The 16448-nt window shown below is 35.5% G+C and overlaps 2 protein-coding genes across 3 annotated transcripts in view; one reads left to right on the forward strand and one right to left on the reverse strand.

Moving 5' to 3' along the window:
- The first annotated feature begins 210 nt into the window (after positions 1–210).
- Positions 211–16421, forward strand: LOC149949390 (centriolar satellite-associated tubulin polyglutamylase complex regulator 1-like). 2 transcript variants are annotated; one of them, XM_090169199.1, is made up of 6 exons: positions 211–305; positions 390–492; positions 1048–1178; positions 4419–4500; positions 8785–8956; positions 16262–16421. In XM_090169199.1, exons 1-5 carry the CDS (start codon positions 263–265, stop codon positions 8918–8920), a joined length of 495 nt encoding a protein of 164 aa, XP_090025325.1. In that variant the 5' UTR covers positions 211–262; the 3' UTR covers positions 8921–8956; positions 16262–16421. The 2 variants fall into 2 exon arrangements, with proteins under 2 accessions (XP_090025325.1, XP_090025326.1); XM_090169200.1 differs by having other exon boundaries at positions 8788–8956.
- LOC149949391 (ADAMTS-like protein 4) overlaps positions 9239–16448 on the reverse strand; it is a 29446-nt gene continuing 22236 nt past the window's right edge. Inside the window, exons 6-10 of the mRNA XM_090169198.1 lie at positions 15536–15718; positions 12790–13041; positions 11381–11590; positions 9571–9718; positions 9239–9507 (exon numbers count right to left, since the gene is read on the reverse strand). Coding sequence (XP_090025324.1) covers positions 9368–9507; positions 9571–9718; positions 11381–11590; positions 12790–13041; positions 15536–15718 — 933 coding nt within the window. The 3' untranslated portion in view covers positions 9239–9367. The remainder of the gene's footprint in view (positions 9508–9570; positions 9719–11380; positions 11591–12789; positions 13042–15535; positions 15719–16448) is intronic.

Genomic DNA, 16448 nt, shown 5'->3' on the forward strand with positions numbered 1-16448 from the left:
GAAGTGTTTTCTATGATTTCACACGCAATGTTATCAGGGCAATTATTACATAATTTTCCCAGTGAGTAACAGGATAGTTAATGAGGAAGGTTTCGTTTTGGGAGATATTTTTAGCCCGCCTGTTGTTTTTCCTCGTGGGGCGTGGATTTCATTTATTGATTGGAGTCAGAGTCTGGGCGGGTTCTCTGACGCGACGTTTTTCCTGGGGATCGTTACCAAGGCAACGTAACACAGTTTCTCCATTGAAAATATATATCTAAATATGAACGGTTTAATATTGTCCGAAACGAATAAAAGATATTTAGGTGCGTTATTTTTAACTTGGTTATTTAAATATTTTCTCGGATTAATTTACCTTTAGAATGAATTTGAAATTAATAATTTATTAGAAACCCACCAGCTTATGGTCTATCTGGAAGATGCCATCAGTCAATTTCTAATTTACCAACAAAGCAATCATAAAATTAAACCAGCAAAGTTTTTGAGGGAATAGTAAGTTAAATTTCATTTTATTAAGATTAATTTTAACCGGTAGGTGTCGCTACCATACGGAACATCGCGGAAAGTCTATAGCCTCAGTTTTATTTCGTTAGATGGCAGAAGCGTCGCTAAATAAAACTGATTTAAGTTTTGTTCGTGGACCATTAATCCAGAGGGACTCGCTTCTCACTATTTTATACCTGTGTGTAGTGAAATCAATAATTTATGCTCTTTAAGGAGTTGATTGCCAGAATTCAGTTGTGTATGAACGTTTGAGAAATTAGGGGGGGGGGGGGCAGTTTAAACCAGGCAATAAGAAAAAAAATAAACCCAAAGATTTATTATTTTTTGCCATGTCGTGAGCAAAAATCTCGGCTGTAAATCACGCCCGTTTCTATGACAATCACCAGGGTCACTACACTCTCCCTTAGAAGGCTTAGAAATTCCAAGTGTATACATATATAACTTCCTGGTGTGATTAAGAATTGTATTACATGATAAGAAACAAAAATAAGAAAGTGGTGGCTACTGGAACTATGAAGTCTAACAATGTTTTATTTTAATTAGTTTTAGGAATGTCAAACAAGGATCACACGTTCTATTTAGAGAGTATAGGTTCATTACGGCAACTAAATTCAACTGGGATTGTTCGATGGATATCCTAGTCAGGTCATTCCAGCCAATTTTAGATCAAACTGGTAGGTCAAAAACTAAAGTACTTTTAATTTGAAAAATGGATTTGTGCCAGTACTTAGGAGAATTACTACGTTGAGACCATGGAACCAACTAACCTAGGGACGCTTCACTTCAATAACAACCCGTACAGTACACAGGGCCCGATTAAGACCTTGCGGTGTCCTAGGCCCAAGCTAATTTTGGTGCCCCTTTCAGTGGCGAGCGAAGCGAGCTAGGCGCTCCCGAAATTTATAGTTTAGTTCTTTAGTTCGAAGTAGCCCAACAAAAGGTCGAAGACCCATCACGTCGAGACTAGAGCCTGGAATCAGGCCTGCAGTTCAAGGTAGGTAGTAAGTGCTTTTCTGAAGCACTTGGGGTTGGGAGTGCTCTTCAAGAAATCAGGGAGAGCGTTCCAATCCTTCACTGATGACGGGAGGAAAGAGTGTCGCCGGAGAGCAAGGCGGAAGCCAGGTAGAATAAAGGAGGCCTGCTTAATGGAAAATACAATTTAACTGTAGACTTTGCGGATATTTTAGTGACGTTAATAAATGATTGCTTTACATGGTATCGAAAAATATGGTCGCATTTACTAAAATTACTCCGAAGAAAAAAAATTTAAACCTCCTGGTGCCGCTTAGGGTTGGTGCCCTAGGCCCAGGCCTAGTCGGCCTATTGGGTAATCCGGCCCCGTCCGTACAATACGCGGCATCATCCGGTGTTTCGAAAAGTAAATAGGGGGGAGAAAGTCTGGCACTTGGGTCCAGCCGCACAACTATTTGAGGAGTAAAATTTTTGGGCTTTGGAAATGACTTCCCCCTCGCCTCCTTACAGGGACACAAAGGTATCGGTTGTACTCCGCCACGATGAAAAATAGTTCTCTATAAAATACGTGAATATTAAACTTTTGCTTTCGATAATTTGGGTAATTTAGTACCTAAATAAAGTAGATATATGATAGAAACTAAAATGCGACATTTTAAAAATAATGACACGACTTTTGAAAAGAAATAAACCGTAACTAGAAAAACGCTCACTTAAATCGTGGAGAGCGTGGCGCCATCTAAGAGCAGAGATCGGGACTAATTGGTATATCTACGATGTTAAGGCCTAACAATTTGCAAGTTTAACTGAAATAATAGATATAGCTACGAGCATTTTTTGTTTATTTTACAATTGATATAGCAATTTTTAATTAAAATCAACCGTTATCGAAGGAAATAATGGTCAGAATTTGACAGAGAGACTATTTGAAATCGCGAGGCGGTGACATGGTTGTCAGGGAATAAAATTCAAAATTTTCATCATGAGCGCGGACCGGAATACCACAAATGCACTACTTCGCGCGTAATGTGCTATCCTTATTGGTTAGAAATATCACGTGATCACTAGCTATTTAAAAAGGGTGTCAAGCATTGTGGAAGGTAAAATCTGAAGGCAGTGATAGACTTTCTCCCCCTATTTACTTTTGGTGTTTCGAATTATTATTTTATCTTCCCCCAGTTCCTCCCCCATTTTTGGTACAAACGGAAATAGATTTCAGCGCCACCTGTCGTATATCTATTGCGCTACGGGTCTTGACAATATGATGTGATCTATCTACCTTGGAGGAATAAAACAAGTATACAGGAGTTGCGGAGAGCTGCGAAATCGGTTTCGTCAGTGACCGTGAACTCGCGCGAGACGGAGGGGTTCAAACGCGACTAGCGCCAACTGCATACGGAATTCTGCAACTATTATCGTTTTATATCATTGTTTTCGCGTCGTCTGGTTTGTTTTATTCCTCCAAACAAATACGAGTCATTTTGGAAAAAGGCGCAAAGAATTTAGAAATGTTTCAAAACAAACCAGACGACGTGAAAACAATGCTATAAAATGATAATAGTTGCAAAATTCCGTATGCAGTTGGCGCTAGTCGCGTTTGAACCCCTCCGTCTCGCTTGAGTTCACGGTCACTGACGTAACCGATTTCGCAGCTCTCCGCAACTCCTGTATACTTGTTTTATTCCTCCAAGTATCTACTATCGTACGCTATATGTTTAAACGGTCGTTTTATTCGAATTTCACTCATCGATTCAAGCTCAGAATTAAATGGTTTTTAATAGTATTAACTGATTTTCCTTCTTATCATTATTTAGTTTAATTACTTTGGTAATTTATTTGACTAATAACTTTATGAAATTGACAAGTTATTAATACAATATCCTTCAATTTTTCAAATTTCCCGTACAGTGGCGCCAAACATTTCTAAAGCCAAAGGCAAGAGCGGCCAGAGCTACAAACGTTGGTGTTCCACACCAAATACCTGAGGTTATATTCCCTTTAAAATTAATGGTCTAGTTTCCTAATCCTTATCACATTTCTCTTACTTGTAGCAGACATTTTAAACCTAGGCCTAAAATTAAAACACGCTGCACGACGCCGCGAATTCGCACGAGTATTTGTTTGTCCCAATGAGGTAGAATAAATAGAGATCAAAACAAATCTGGGATTCGCGGGACACGTTTTATTTTAGTCGGAGATTTAGGCTTAAGTTTCAACCCTATCCAATCGTGTTGGCGCCATCTGTTTCTATAAGCAGACACTCTTGCAAAATATGTTAAGGTTTAGTTTTCCAACAACACGATAGATGGCGCCAGCACGATTTGATTAAGTTTATTTCCTAGGCCTAACTCTCCAACTCAACAAATACTGTCCCATGAAACGGTAGGTACTGGAAGGAGGATTTGGATCTCTATTTATTCTATCTCATTTGTTTGTCCAAACAAATTCTACAATTTCCGTTTAGCCACTTTTCTCCGAGAGGTGGCGTGGGGAACGGTTATTTTCCTTTTTTCGGCAGAGCGAAAGCAGTGGCGTAGCCAGGATTTTGTTTCGGGGGGGGCACACCATTGATTAAAAAGGAAAAAAAAAAATATTTGTACGCACGACAATACGTTTCGGGGGGGGGGCATGTGCCCACTGTGCCCCCCCCCCGGCTATGCCACTGAGCGAAAGGTCCCTAAGTTAATTGGTTCCGTGTTGAGACCATTCTTAGCATTGTTCCCAATCCACCTTCTGCTCTAACAGTAAGCTCCCGCCCCCTAAACCAAATCAAAATTAAACAATAATGCCCCGTAATGCCCATCGTTCGTCTCCACATAGTAATTCTCCCAAAGAATCTGTTCTTGATATGATTTTGTAAGCTCATCTGTTATAGTTTTTGTGTGGTGTATTTTTCCATTCTTGACTAATTGACCAGCACATTTATTTGATTTATTATTTAGGTTTGTCAGCCAAAGAATTTCATTCTCTAATTTGCCTGATTTTCCCAGACTTTCCCTTTTTCGTCGTTGCTGATATTCCCCGGTGAGAAACCGCTAAATATATATCTTTTGACACTTAAGCAGACCATATAAACCTTGTATACATAGACGAAAGACTTTTACTGAGGACAAGCTAGTATTGGTATTCTATAAGACGTTTTGTTCGCACCACGATAGCGATAAATTCCACCAAAAATTCGGTTTTGATTTCAAATTTCCAAATAATTACCGTCACAAATGAAGCGAGTGTTTATAATAGTCAAATCAAAAGTTAATGACTTGATTAACTTTTGGTCATATTTATAGATCGATTAATTAATTTGTCAGTGTTTTGCCGAACAAAATGTTAGTTTTTATTTTGAAAGCGTTTTAATTTTCAACAGGACTTGGTCTCAAGTAAAAATATGCGAAACTATAAAGTCCAGGGGGGCTGAAAAGATGGTAGTCACGTGACTTTATGGAGAACTGAAGCGCCATCTATCCTAAGAAATACGCACCATTATTCATTTTATTTTGCTAATGGTGGTTTAAATTTTGATTAATAAAATCTAAATTATCTAATTTAAATTATTATTATTATTATTTAAAACATCTTGTAATATACAGGTTAAAATTAATTAGCTGTATCTGGAAGGAATATATTTTTATTTTCCGTCGCACGGCCAACTACGAACAGGAGTTACCGAATCGAAGTTGGCTGTGATATGAAAGTCACGTGATTTTGATTTCCCATTTTAACCAGTTGTTTATGACCAAATTTACTTTATAGTTTCGCCTATTAGCTGGTGAGTGATATTTCTGGCCATCATTGTCTGGAAGTTACACACAGCGCCAAGTTCGTTCGCGGCGGATGTGTTAACTTCATAATCGGGATAATAAGCCAGTTTCAATAACCGCATCGCCATCTATCGGCTTTAAAAATAACTATTAGGATTGCACTTGTCATAACAAAGGGAAGACTAAGCTGACGTCATAGGTCACCGAGGTCACCGAGGTCACGCTGAGGTATGACGTCAAAGAATAATAGTCTGCTTTTCGTCTAACTTCGCATGTGTTAAATATTATTGAAACTTGCTTATTATTTTAAGTGTCTACGAGGTTTATAGGGCCTTTAATACCTTTTCCCCAAACCTGTAAACGTTTATTACTATATCCCTCTACCGGCTAAAAAATGCATAACTATATACGATGGAGAAATGGTAAGGAGTCGTGCTGTTACACACTTTTTTAAAACGTCATCGTGATGCCAGCAGGGGAGTGGCAACTGAAGAAAAAGGGTGTTGAAATCTGGAGTGAAACAAAGCAATGACGTCAAAGCTGGTTTTATATTTTTGACTTCATCACGTGTTATAAAAGATCCGGTGCTTACCCCCTTTTAAGTCCGCTGCTATCACGGTGACGCGTTAAAGTTGTTTAGCTGCTTTAGCAACATAACTCCGTATTTTATCTCCATACAGCGTTGTCAGTTTCTAAAACTAAAATTATCGTACCAGAGCCAAAAAATTATCGATTTAAAAAAAAATTATCGTGCGCCCGAAAACTGGTGGTAAATTTCAATTTTGTGTGAAATAGTGACGTTAAATTTGTCAAGTCAAACTTTTTAATAACACTTAAAGTTCGATGGATTTAAAAACTTGTGTTTAAAGGTCATATTTTCAGCCAATTTAAAAATTATCGTACATTATCGTACGCGTGAGCTGAATTATCGAAAAATGAGTACTATATAGTACGCCGATGAAAATATCGTACGTTCCAAAAATTATATCTAAATTATCGACGTGTACGATAATTATCGTACGCCTGGCACCACAGTCTCCAAGAATGTGCTAAGGTATTCCATGGGGGGATTGTGTTAACAAAATCCTACATTTTAAGTATATTTTTTAACACCTTACTAATACTCGTAAGGTTTTTTAGCTTACGTCATATTTAAAGTGGTTGCTTGGGGTACTTTCGCACATGCGAAATTACGGTAATGTTAAGAACTGATCGAAGCAACAGAGAACAAAGAAACATAGTATTGGGTGTCGTGGCGTGATCTATTACTTATTATTCAAGACTCACCTACTAAACATTTCGTGGCGCCTTCTGTAAATGCCTTTTTACAATTTTAAATATTACAAATAATTAATATTAATTAGATTACTATTATAATTTTAAATTAAAAATAATACCAATAATTAATATTAATTAGATTACTATTATAATTTTAAATTAAAAATAATACCAATAATTAATATTAATTAGATTACTATTATAATTTTTAATTAAAAATAATACAAATAATTAATATTAATTAGATTACAATTATAATTTTTAATTAAAAATAATACAAATAGTTAATATTAATTAGATTACTTTTATAATTTTTAATTAAAAATAATACAAATAGTTAATATTAATTAGATTACTATTATAATTTTTAATTAAAAATAATACAAATAGTTAATATTAATTAGATTACTATTATAGTTTTTAATTAAAAATAATACAAATAATTAATATTAATTATATTACTATTATAGTTTTTAATTAAAAATAATACAAATAATTAATATTAATTTCCTTACTATTATAATTTTTAATTAAAAGTAATACAAAAAATTAATATTAATTAGATTACTATTATAATTTTTAATTAAAAATAATACAAAAAATATAATATTAATTAGATTACTATTATAATTTTTAATTAAAAATATTACAAAAATTAATATTAATTGGATTACTATTATATTATAAATATATATTACAAAAAAATTATAAAATATTTATTACTAAAAACTTATAAAATATTTATTACTAAAAATTTATAAAATATTTATTACTAAAAATTTATGAAATATTTATTACTAAAAATTTATAAAATATTTATTACTAAAAAACTAAAAATATATATTACTAAAAAATATAAAATAAATATTGCTATAAAATTCTAGTAATCATTAATATATTTATTAATTAATAATTAAATTATATTAATTTATAACGGACGATTGTTTGTAGAATTCGTAGTATTATTGACCAACAGATGGCGACTAGGACATATTGCTCAAACAAGCTTCGCCCACAAAATTCGAAAACGAGTGTATCATGGAAACGAAAGAATACCTACATGTATTGGTTCTCACTGCTTCGATCTGTTCTTGGTTATGTGTATTGTTTCCGATAGAGAGACGTAAAGAAATTTATTGGCACCGAAAAGTCCTGTATTCATTAGTCATGAATTAGTGTGACCAAGAACGCATAGAGGTACTAAGAACTATGAAAGACTTAAAATTTGGCGCCATGAAGTTATACTTTGGCGATGGCTTAAGCCTAACTTGGGCCTTGGTGTAATGGATTTTTACATAAAGAGAGAACCGTCGACTGCTTAGACTGCTTCTGAAAGTATAAGATCATGGCAGCAGGGGACAATACTATCATTCATAGTTCTTAGTACCTCTATGCGTTCTTGGTGTGACATAACACACACCTACGCACGAAAAGGTCAGGAGTGGTAAAACTATTTTAAAAGCGTCCACAGTGATGCTAGCTGGAAAGTGGATTTTTTAAAGAGCAGCCACTGATTAGATAGCTCCATTAACGAGTAAGTACTAGGGGGCTTTAGCTATTTCCACCAATGGGAAAGCGGGTGAAAGTTCACGCTTTTTCATTGACCTTTAGAAAGAAGGGCAAAGGGCAATAAACTTTCATCTTCTTACCCATTAGCGGAAATAGCTTAAACCTCTAGTACTTACTTGTTAGTGGCGCCATCAAGTAGGTGGCTGCTTAAAAAAATCATGTCATTAGTGCAGAGGTTCTCAAAAGGTGTTCCGCGGAACCATGAGGTTCCGTGCAAGGTCACAGGGGTTCCAAGAATTCGCAGCGCAGCCATTTTTGTTTGTGATAAATAAAAATCAATGATTTGGGGTTCCGCCAGAATTAGGTGGATAATTTAGGGTTCCATAGCAAAACAAAATTGGGAACCGCTGAATTAGTGGCTGCTTTAAGGCTCGCTTTGACGTCATCACATGCGGAAACCCCCTTTAAGCAGTGGCGGATACATATGGGGGGCGAGGGGGCGCTCCCCCCCCTTGTCTCTTAAATTTTGCATGTGATTTGATGATTTGTTATTACACTCATAGCTCATAGGTATTTTAGCGCCCCCCTCCCACTTTGTGTTTTTTCTGTATCCGCCACTGCCTTGAATGTCTACCAGAATCGCGCCAAATTTGTTATTAGAACGAAAATTGTTTTACAAAACGACTCCTTACATTTCCTCCATTGACAGAGGCGGGTGGTCTCAATAAACTGGCTACAATAATACATTAAAATTATTCCTAAGTAGTGCTTTGAATAACGAATCGACGGATGGTAAGAAAAAAGGCGGCCCCAAAGCGACGCTGGTGAATTATTTGGAGGTTCTGCGTAAAAGACCATTATCAGACAACGGACTGTCTCGCGTAGGATTACCCCAGTGACGATTTACAACGCCACCAGCGGATGATATTGGCCAAGTAAGAGATTATTTGTTTTAGTATGTATATCGGTGTATCGGGGAGTGGGCGGTTGCTCGTAATTACATCGATCATTCAATGGGGAAACTCTGGGAGAAGCTGTCAATCTCAAGGTCAAATTTACTATTCCCCGAACGCGCGTGTCGATTCTGCCAAGGTCAAAACTTCCCACACCCATTCATTACGTTTGTCAGATAGGTACCCCATTGGGATATGTATCGCGAATAATTTGTATCGTATGTCACACCGAATTTTATCATATTTTTTTATTTAAAAACCTTCTTAACGTAAACTACGCACCAACAACATTAAATTGCCCTATAATAGCTGGTATTATTTTTATAATAATAATTAAGGTAAATATTTATATTAATTAAGTTCATCTTTTATCATTTTCTTCACGTATTTTTCTCAAGAAATAGATTTCTTGTTATTGTTCATAATTTCGCACGATTGACAACAACGCGTTTTGTAGTGTTCATAGTGACACAGGCGCGCTCGCGCCACCAAGTGGCAATGCGGCTCTTTATCAACGCATAACACCTCATCACCTGCGTTAGAGAATAAGGAAACGTAAGTTTCATTACTTTAATTAGTTATTAAAAAATAATTACATCTTCTGCCGCCATCTTCTTCGTCCGCGTTGCAACTACGGCGGTGCTGCGGTCTGTCGTCGAAAGGACAGTTGTAGACCACGGTCCTTCCGTCGGGACTTAAGCATATGACATCCCGGTCTTGGGTCCCTCCGCACGGATTGGAACACTATAGAAATTATAATAGTTATAAGTAATATAATACTTATAGAGTAACATAAATATGACACTTCTGTTCACCGAATGTTTTTTTTTAAATTATATTCTGTGCTGTGGTTTCACCATTGACCATAAACATCATATCAGGAAACTATATAATTATACACTTGGAATGTCTAAGGAAGATTTTTATATGGCCGTGATGAAGCTCGTAGAAATGGGCGTGTCTTAAAGCGGGAAAACTCACGAGAAAAACTCTCGCGCCTCGCTACCCTCATTCGACGAAAACTCGTCATTAAGCCTAGTCATGGTTATTATATTATTAGCTTACCTGATTATCTCTTTTATAACCATACAAATACCTGAAATTAGGTATCAATACACTTCTTTCGCGAAAAACATTATAATTACTTTAAAATATTAAGTACGATAAAAAATTGAGGTTTTTAAATCCATTGTTCTTTTCGCGTCAAACCTCGAGCTAATGAATTTGAAATGTCGTGTTACGTCTTACACTTGACGTAGTTAAGCCCCGCCTTTTTCTCACCTTAGACATTGCAAGTGTATACCTCTATAGTTTCCTGATCATTTATAATCAGCTAGGCACCACCTTAGGCCCAAATCATCTAGCTTCTTTTAATGCCTTTTAATTCAGGTGGCCGGGTTACAATGCGTAGCAGGGTGGTGGCAAGCCAAAAGCTCCCCATACTCATTATTACCGTTAACATCGGCAAGTTAAGGGGTTTTGAGTTATCACCTAGTGCCACAAGCCGGATCGAACCCGTTTCCTCTTGTTGCGAGGCCAAAGTGCTAACCACTCCGCCTCCCTCATATGAGGCTAAAGGCTGAGAAATATCTTCTAAGTTATTAATAGTCTTTGCAAGTGACAAATAACGGTGTAACCAAGATTTAAAATTTAAACGTTTTCACACTTTGCAAATATAATTATCAATTATGAAATCGAGACATAAAGTGACTGTTACAAACATCACCTTCATTTCTGAATATAGTTATTTTAAGAATTTCAGACTGTCGCTCTTGGAAGTAATTTTGCCAACGAAAACAAAAATCGTATAATTGTGTATTATATCACTGAGGGATTTTACTAATTATAAATAGTATTTGAATGAGGTATTTAGAAGTCTGACTTTGACTCACTTCCCCGCGAACATCATTAAAAATAAATTATTCAAATTTAAGAGTGACGAAAAAGTAATTTCTATTTGTCGGATTGGTATTCAAATTAGCTAAATAAACCTACAATGGCGTATTTATATCCATCGCATTGACTTGAGGGTAATTACTCTTCCAAAACGTGCCATCGTTGGGTCATACATATGTTTATTAAGTTACTCATGTTTTTATTATAAGTAATCCCGTAATTAGCATGATAAACCCTAATTAGGTATTTAGAGGCGGGACTTAGACTAAGTTCCCTGTGAACATCATTAAGCATAAATTAGTCAAATTTAAGAGTGACGGTAAAATATTTTGTATTCGTCGGATTGGTATTCAAATTAGGCAAATAAACCTTCGCATGGCGTCTAGAAGCGACTCGTCCACGCCCCCTTTCGTCAGTAGCAAAGCCCCGCCCCACTCATTACCGAAGGTGTTAATCTATGCGGGTAGTTAATTAAACATTCGTTAGTGTCTAATTAACGAATTAGCGTACATTTTTCCATTGGGAGGTGAACCAAACCCCTGGAATCTCGTTCTCGTCGATCTGATTGACGTCGGGCTCGCAGGCTATGCCCGGGCTGCACGGCTGCCGGCTTAGCGGCTCCTCTTGACCACCGCAGCTGTCCCTGTTGGCCACTTGTTGCTGGACTAGACACACGACCGACCTGGTCTGCCAACCCGGCACGCCGCAAGTACTCGAACACTGTGATCAAATATATATACAATATTCATATTTATTTAATATAATATTTAATATATTAATGTAATGTAATGTAATATACAATTTAGTATAATATGTGATATATCAATGTAATGTAATGTAATATACAATTTAGTATAATATGTGATATATCAATGTAATGTAATGTAATATACAATTTAGTATAATATGTGATATATCAATGTAATGTAATGTAATATACAATTTAGTATAATATGTGATATATCAATTTAATAAAACATATATATGAATTTAATATAACATAACATATACATTAATTTAATATAACATGCATACATATTAATTTAATATAATATATATATTAATTTAATATAAAATATATATATTAATTTAGTATAATATGTGATATATTAATTTAATGTAATAAATAATATATTAATTAGTATAATATGTGATATATTAATATAATATATTACATAATTTATGTTTTTAGTGTAATATGTGATATATTAATTTAGTGTAATATGTGATATATTAATTTAGTGTAATATGTGATATATTAATTTAGTGTAATATGTGATATATTAATTTAGTGTAATATGTGATATATTAATTTAGTGTAATATGTGATATATTAATTTAGTGTAATATGTGATATATTAATTTAGTGTACTATGTGATATATTAATTTAGTGTAATATGTGATATATTAATTTAGTGTAATATATGATATATTAATTTAGTGTAATATGTGATATATTAAGTTAGTGTAATATGTGATATATTAATTTAGTGCATTATATAATTTATTAATTTAGTGTAATATGTGACATATTAATTTAATGTAATATGTGATATATTAATTTAATGTATTATATAATTTATTAATTTAATGTATTATGTGATTTATTAATTTAGTGTAATATGTGATATATTAATTTACTTTAATGTAAAATATATGTAATATATATATATATATGTAACATATAATATATCAATTTAATGTAATATATAATATATCAATTTAATGTAATGTGTAAAATATAATATATTGATTTAATAAAATATATAATAGGACATACGTCTTTCCTTTTTTTTACTTATTAATTTTCATACAAGCCTTCGATAAGCCTCTAGCGCCCACTTTAATTAATTTTTGGGTTCAACACTGATTATATTATATTCATATATAACGAGGGGAAAGTCTATCTGGATCTAACCTGACTCCAAACTCCTGACATCCACTGTCCCATGTGGCTGCAGTCGACTCCTCTGCTCCTGAGCACGGAATGGCAGGATTCTTCGGAAGACGGTCGGGTTCGGCCATCGCATTTGCCAAAATTTCCCAGAACGTCGTCATAGTACGACCTGCTCTTTTTGGGACTGTCCAGAGGGTCACCGTCTCGGGGTAATTGGTCAGAGCAAATGACCCGGCGTCTACGAATCGTGTCTGGACCGCAGGATTCACCACACTATTAAAGACAAAAAGAAATTTGGTTCAAATTCGGGAAAAATATATCGCAAAATTTTCAACTCTTCCTGTTAAATATTTACTTAAAATCCAATACATCTAATATTTAATATTTCAATATTTACTAATCTAAAAATTAATTGAAATTAGTCGTTTAAGTAAGGATTGCCACAATTTTTTCATTTATAACTTTTACGGTTATCAAAAGTACTGATATTTCAATATAAAAGTTATCATGTTTACAGAATTATACGTTTACAAACCTTAGTTTTGAAGATCACCTTCATAAAATTTACAATAATTTTTAATTACGTGACATTTTAGAAATATTGTAAGGATTCCCTGATTTCAAGGTGTTCCTCGACATATTGTAACCCCTGTATATACAGGGTGTTTGAAAAGGTGGTGCCCAGTTAAAAGTTTCCTACGACAGGGGCGGATCCATAGGGGGGGCGATGGGGGCGATCGCCCCCCCCTTAGAATTCTTGAAAAAACATAACAATTTTTGAAGTTATTGAAATATATTTATTTGGTGAAAGACAATTTATAACACAAATTCTAGTTGTAGAAAGTACTTCGTTTAAGCTAACGAAAATGAGAGCTTCACGTTACATTTTCACGATCCATATAGGCTTCGAGCTTAGAAACGATAGCGCCATCTACTTTAATACCTGCCAACTAAAATTGTTAAGAAATAGCAGACGACTTTTGAATGCCCATGATCGCCCCTCCTTACTTGATGGCCTGGATCCGCTCCTGTCCTACGATGAGTTAAAAGAGCGCCAGAGAGCTTCAAAGTGTGGCCTACTAGCCCCTGGAAATAAGCTGCAACAAGCGCAAAACCAAGCAGCAGGGAAATGCGAACATTACGGTTAGTATTCGTGTGATAGGTAAAAAAGGACTTTGTAAACAAATCGAGGTAAGCAGCGTAAAAAAGTAAACTTTAACAGTGTTTGCTTGGTTTTGCGCTTGTTGCAGTCTACTTCCAGGGGCTAGTAGGACACACTTGGAAGCTCTCTGGCGCTCTTTTAACTCATCGTAGGAAAATGGGGAAAAAACAGGCATACTTCTCAACTCAACCCCTACAACTCTTTAAAATTTTTGCATAACCTTTTGAAACACCCTGCATATTAAAATAATTATGGTGAACCTACTTTAATTTTATATTTCCGAATTAACTTTAAATATTAATATAAAATTTTAATTAACTTAAAAACCACTCTTTGTTTAATACCACTTTAATTTAAAGGGTTATTTTAAACATAAACCGAAATGGAATTTTTTTTTAACATTAACAGAATCACCCTGTACCATAAGTTTATAATTACATTCCATAAGTGTGTCAGCAAGTCGAAAAAATTACTAGGGCGCGTCAAATTAGTTAGATATGTCTTGGGGGTTTCTTGTAAGATTGTTAAGAATTTGCGCGTTCTGACTATGCTTTTAAAATAAAACTCTCGCGAGAAATCTTACCGTTTTGACGCACTCGTGATAGCATTGTGTGGAATGATGTGGAATTGACGTCATACGCAAAGAGATAAGCGCCTCTAACGATAAAAATACGCAATTTCGCACGCGCGTTCACCATTCCGACGAGGCAAATAGCGCGTATTAAACATAACGACTTAAGTCTGAAGATCACCGAAAATATGTGGTCATTCTTGAAATGGCTCCTCAGTGAAAATTGAACGCGCGAAAGTGGCGCGCTCATGTACTCCTGCCTGTACTTAAATTTAAAAATAGCAAAGCGGCGGAGGGCGTTTGTTTTTCGAAGCAATCAAAGCGAAAAACATGCACCGGAAAATCGTTGTTTTTCTTAATATTATTTCAATGATTTTTCGTTTGAAATAACTCTTCTCTCTGGCTTTCTCGTTGCTCCGGGAGACGAGCCAAATTAAAGCCAACGCTCTTCTCCTCATCCTCCTTTTTCCTCTCGAGCTTCTTTTCTCTGGAACGTTCATCTTTCACGCGCTCTTATTTCTCGTTAGCGGGCATGGCGAAACAAAAAAGACACCCCGAAAAAGATGGCTCGTGTGTTTTTTGCTCATTTTGAGGACAATCAGATGCCCCATTTCCAGTTAATTTGGGTAAAGAGGGGCTTTTGGCGGTGAAAACCTTCTATTTTCCCTTTCCGAACTAGCCAAATGATTATTTAATGACTAACTAATTATATTTTCTTTCTCGTTTCGAGAAAAAAAAAGGGAAAGCTTAGGGTTAAGGTTGAAATAACATATCTTTTAACTGAAACTCGGAACCTTTAGATTTAAATCTCTCCGTTTTCAATAACGCCGCAGCTTTGTAACAGGAAGAGGAAACGTATAAGAAAGGCGGTACCGCGTTTGATAGGGAGTAGCGGCGAACGTCTGACGTTAAACTGGCGTTTAAAAGCGGATGCCCTAGATTCCGACAAAAAGATTCGAATTCCTTTTTGTTTGATAAGGTTATGAATAGCGGTTTTTTCCCCGAGCCGCGAACGAGTTGAAAGGTGGGCTTACCTGTACGTCCCAGGAGGATACCAGCCAAGTCGGGTCGCAAGGGGCTGCGTAGCACGGCTCGCTGTCAGCCGGCTTATGCAGCTGGTCGCAGCGTCCGTCCGGGGCGCTTCTGGACGTTAAGGGTGAAAGGTCCACGCAGATTACCAGCCGCGTTCGCACTCCCGTTCCACAACTCGCTGAACACTGAAAAATGTAAAATTAAAATCGTTTTAAAATAAAGATGAAATTTCCTATTGTTTTAATACGTATTTTCCAGCCGTATCTCTTTTTTGACACTGACATGTCCGCTCACCTAGCTCTTACTTGGTAATACCATAAGTCTATAATATTGTTCCATAAGTTTGTCACTTTGGGGAATATTTTACTGAGAGCTAAAAACGGAGTGACGTCATCACAAGAAGAAAATCAACCCCAAGCGAGGCGCTGTCAAAGGCTACGTGTGACCAGGGAGCAAGCGGACGCGAAACGGTGACGAAGCCCGTAATACAGTCTGTCTTGTGAATAGCTCTCAGTAAAACTTTTGCATGTGAAGAATAGGAAATGTCACACTTAAGTTACAATATTATACACTTATGGTAATACTATTTTTCACTTTTGATATATTAAAATACTAAAGGGTTTTGTGCTAGAATAACCCAGAAAAAAGTTCGGTGATAATTCTTGATAATTGTCATACTTATTTGTATTATGTTTCTTATTAATTTGATTTTAATATTTATTTTTTAGGAATTTTACTAATGGAAACGCTACCTTCGGGGGAACAACTTGGGCTAAATGAAAATATCAATTTTATTAAATAAAAGCTTTAGAACTTAATAAGCTTTTGTGTTATTCAGAAATCAGAAGTTATATTATAGTTTGTTGTGGGAGATGTCTCATGTATGAAATGTCAAAAGAATATGGAGTACAGGGG

Source organism: Leiobunum rupestre, chromosome 3, assembly GCF_980474605.1.
Source record: "Leiobunum rupestre chromosome 3, qqLeiRupe1.1.hap1, whole genome shotgun sequence".
Taxonomy (NCBI): Eukaryota; Metazoa; Arthropoda; class Arachnida; order Opiliones; family Sclerosomatidae; genus Leiobunum; species Leiobunum rupestre.

Excerpts from the sequence above, each read along its gene's own strand:
- LOC149949390 (XM_090169199.1), top strand. The coding sequence starts at position 263 with ATGAACGGTTTAATATTGTCCGAAACGAATAAAAGATATTTAG. Across the intron at positions 306-389 it reads AACGAATAAAAGATATTTAG|AAACCCACCAGCTTATGGTC; the intron begins GTGCGTTATTTT and ends ATAATTTATTAG. Across the intron at positions 4,501-8,784 it reads GTCGTTGCTGATATTCCCCG|TAGTGCTTTGAATAACGAAT; the intron begins GTGAGAAACCGC and ends ATTATTCCTAAG.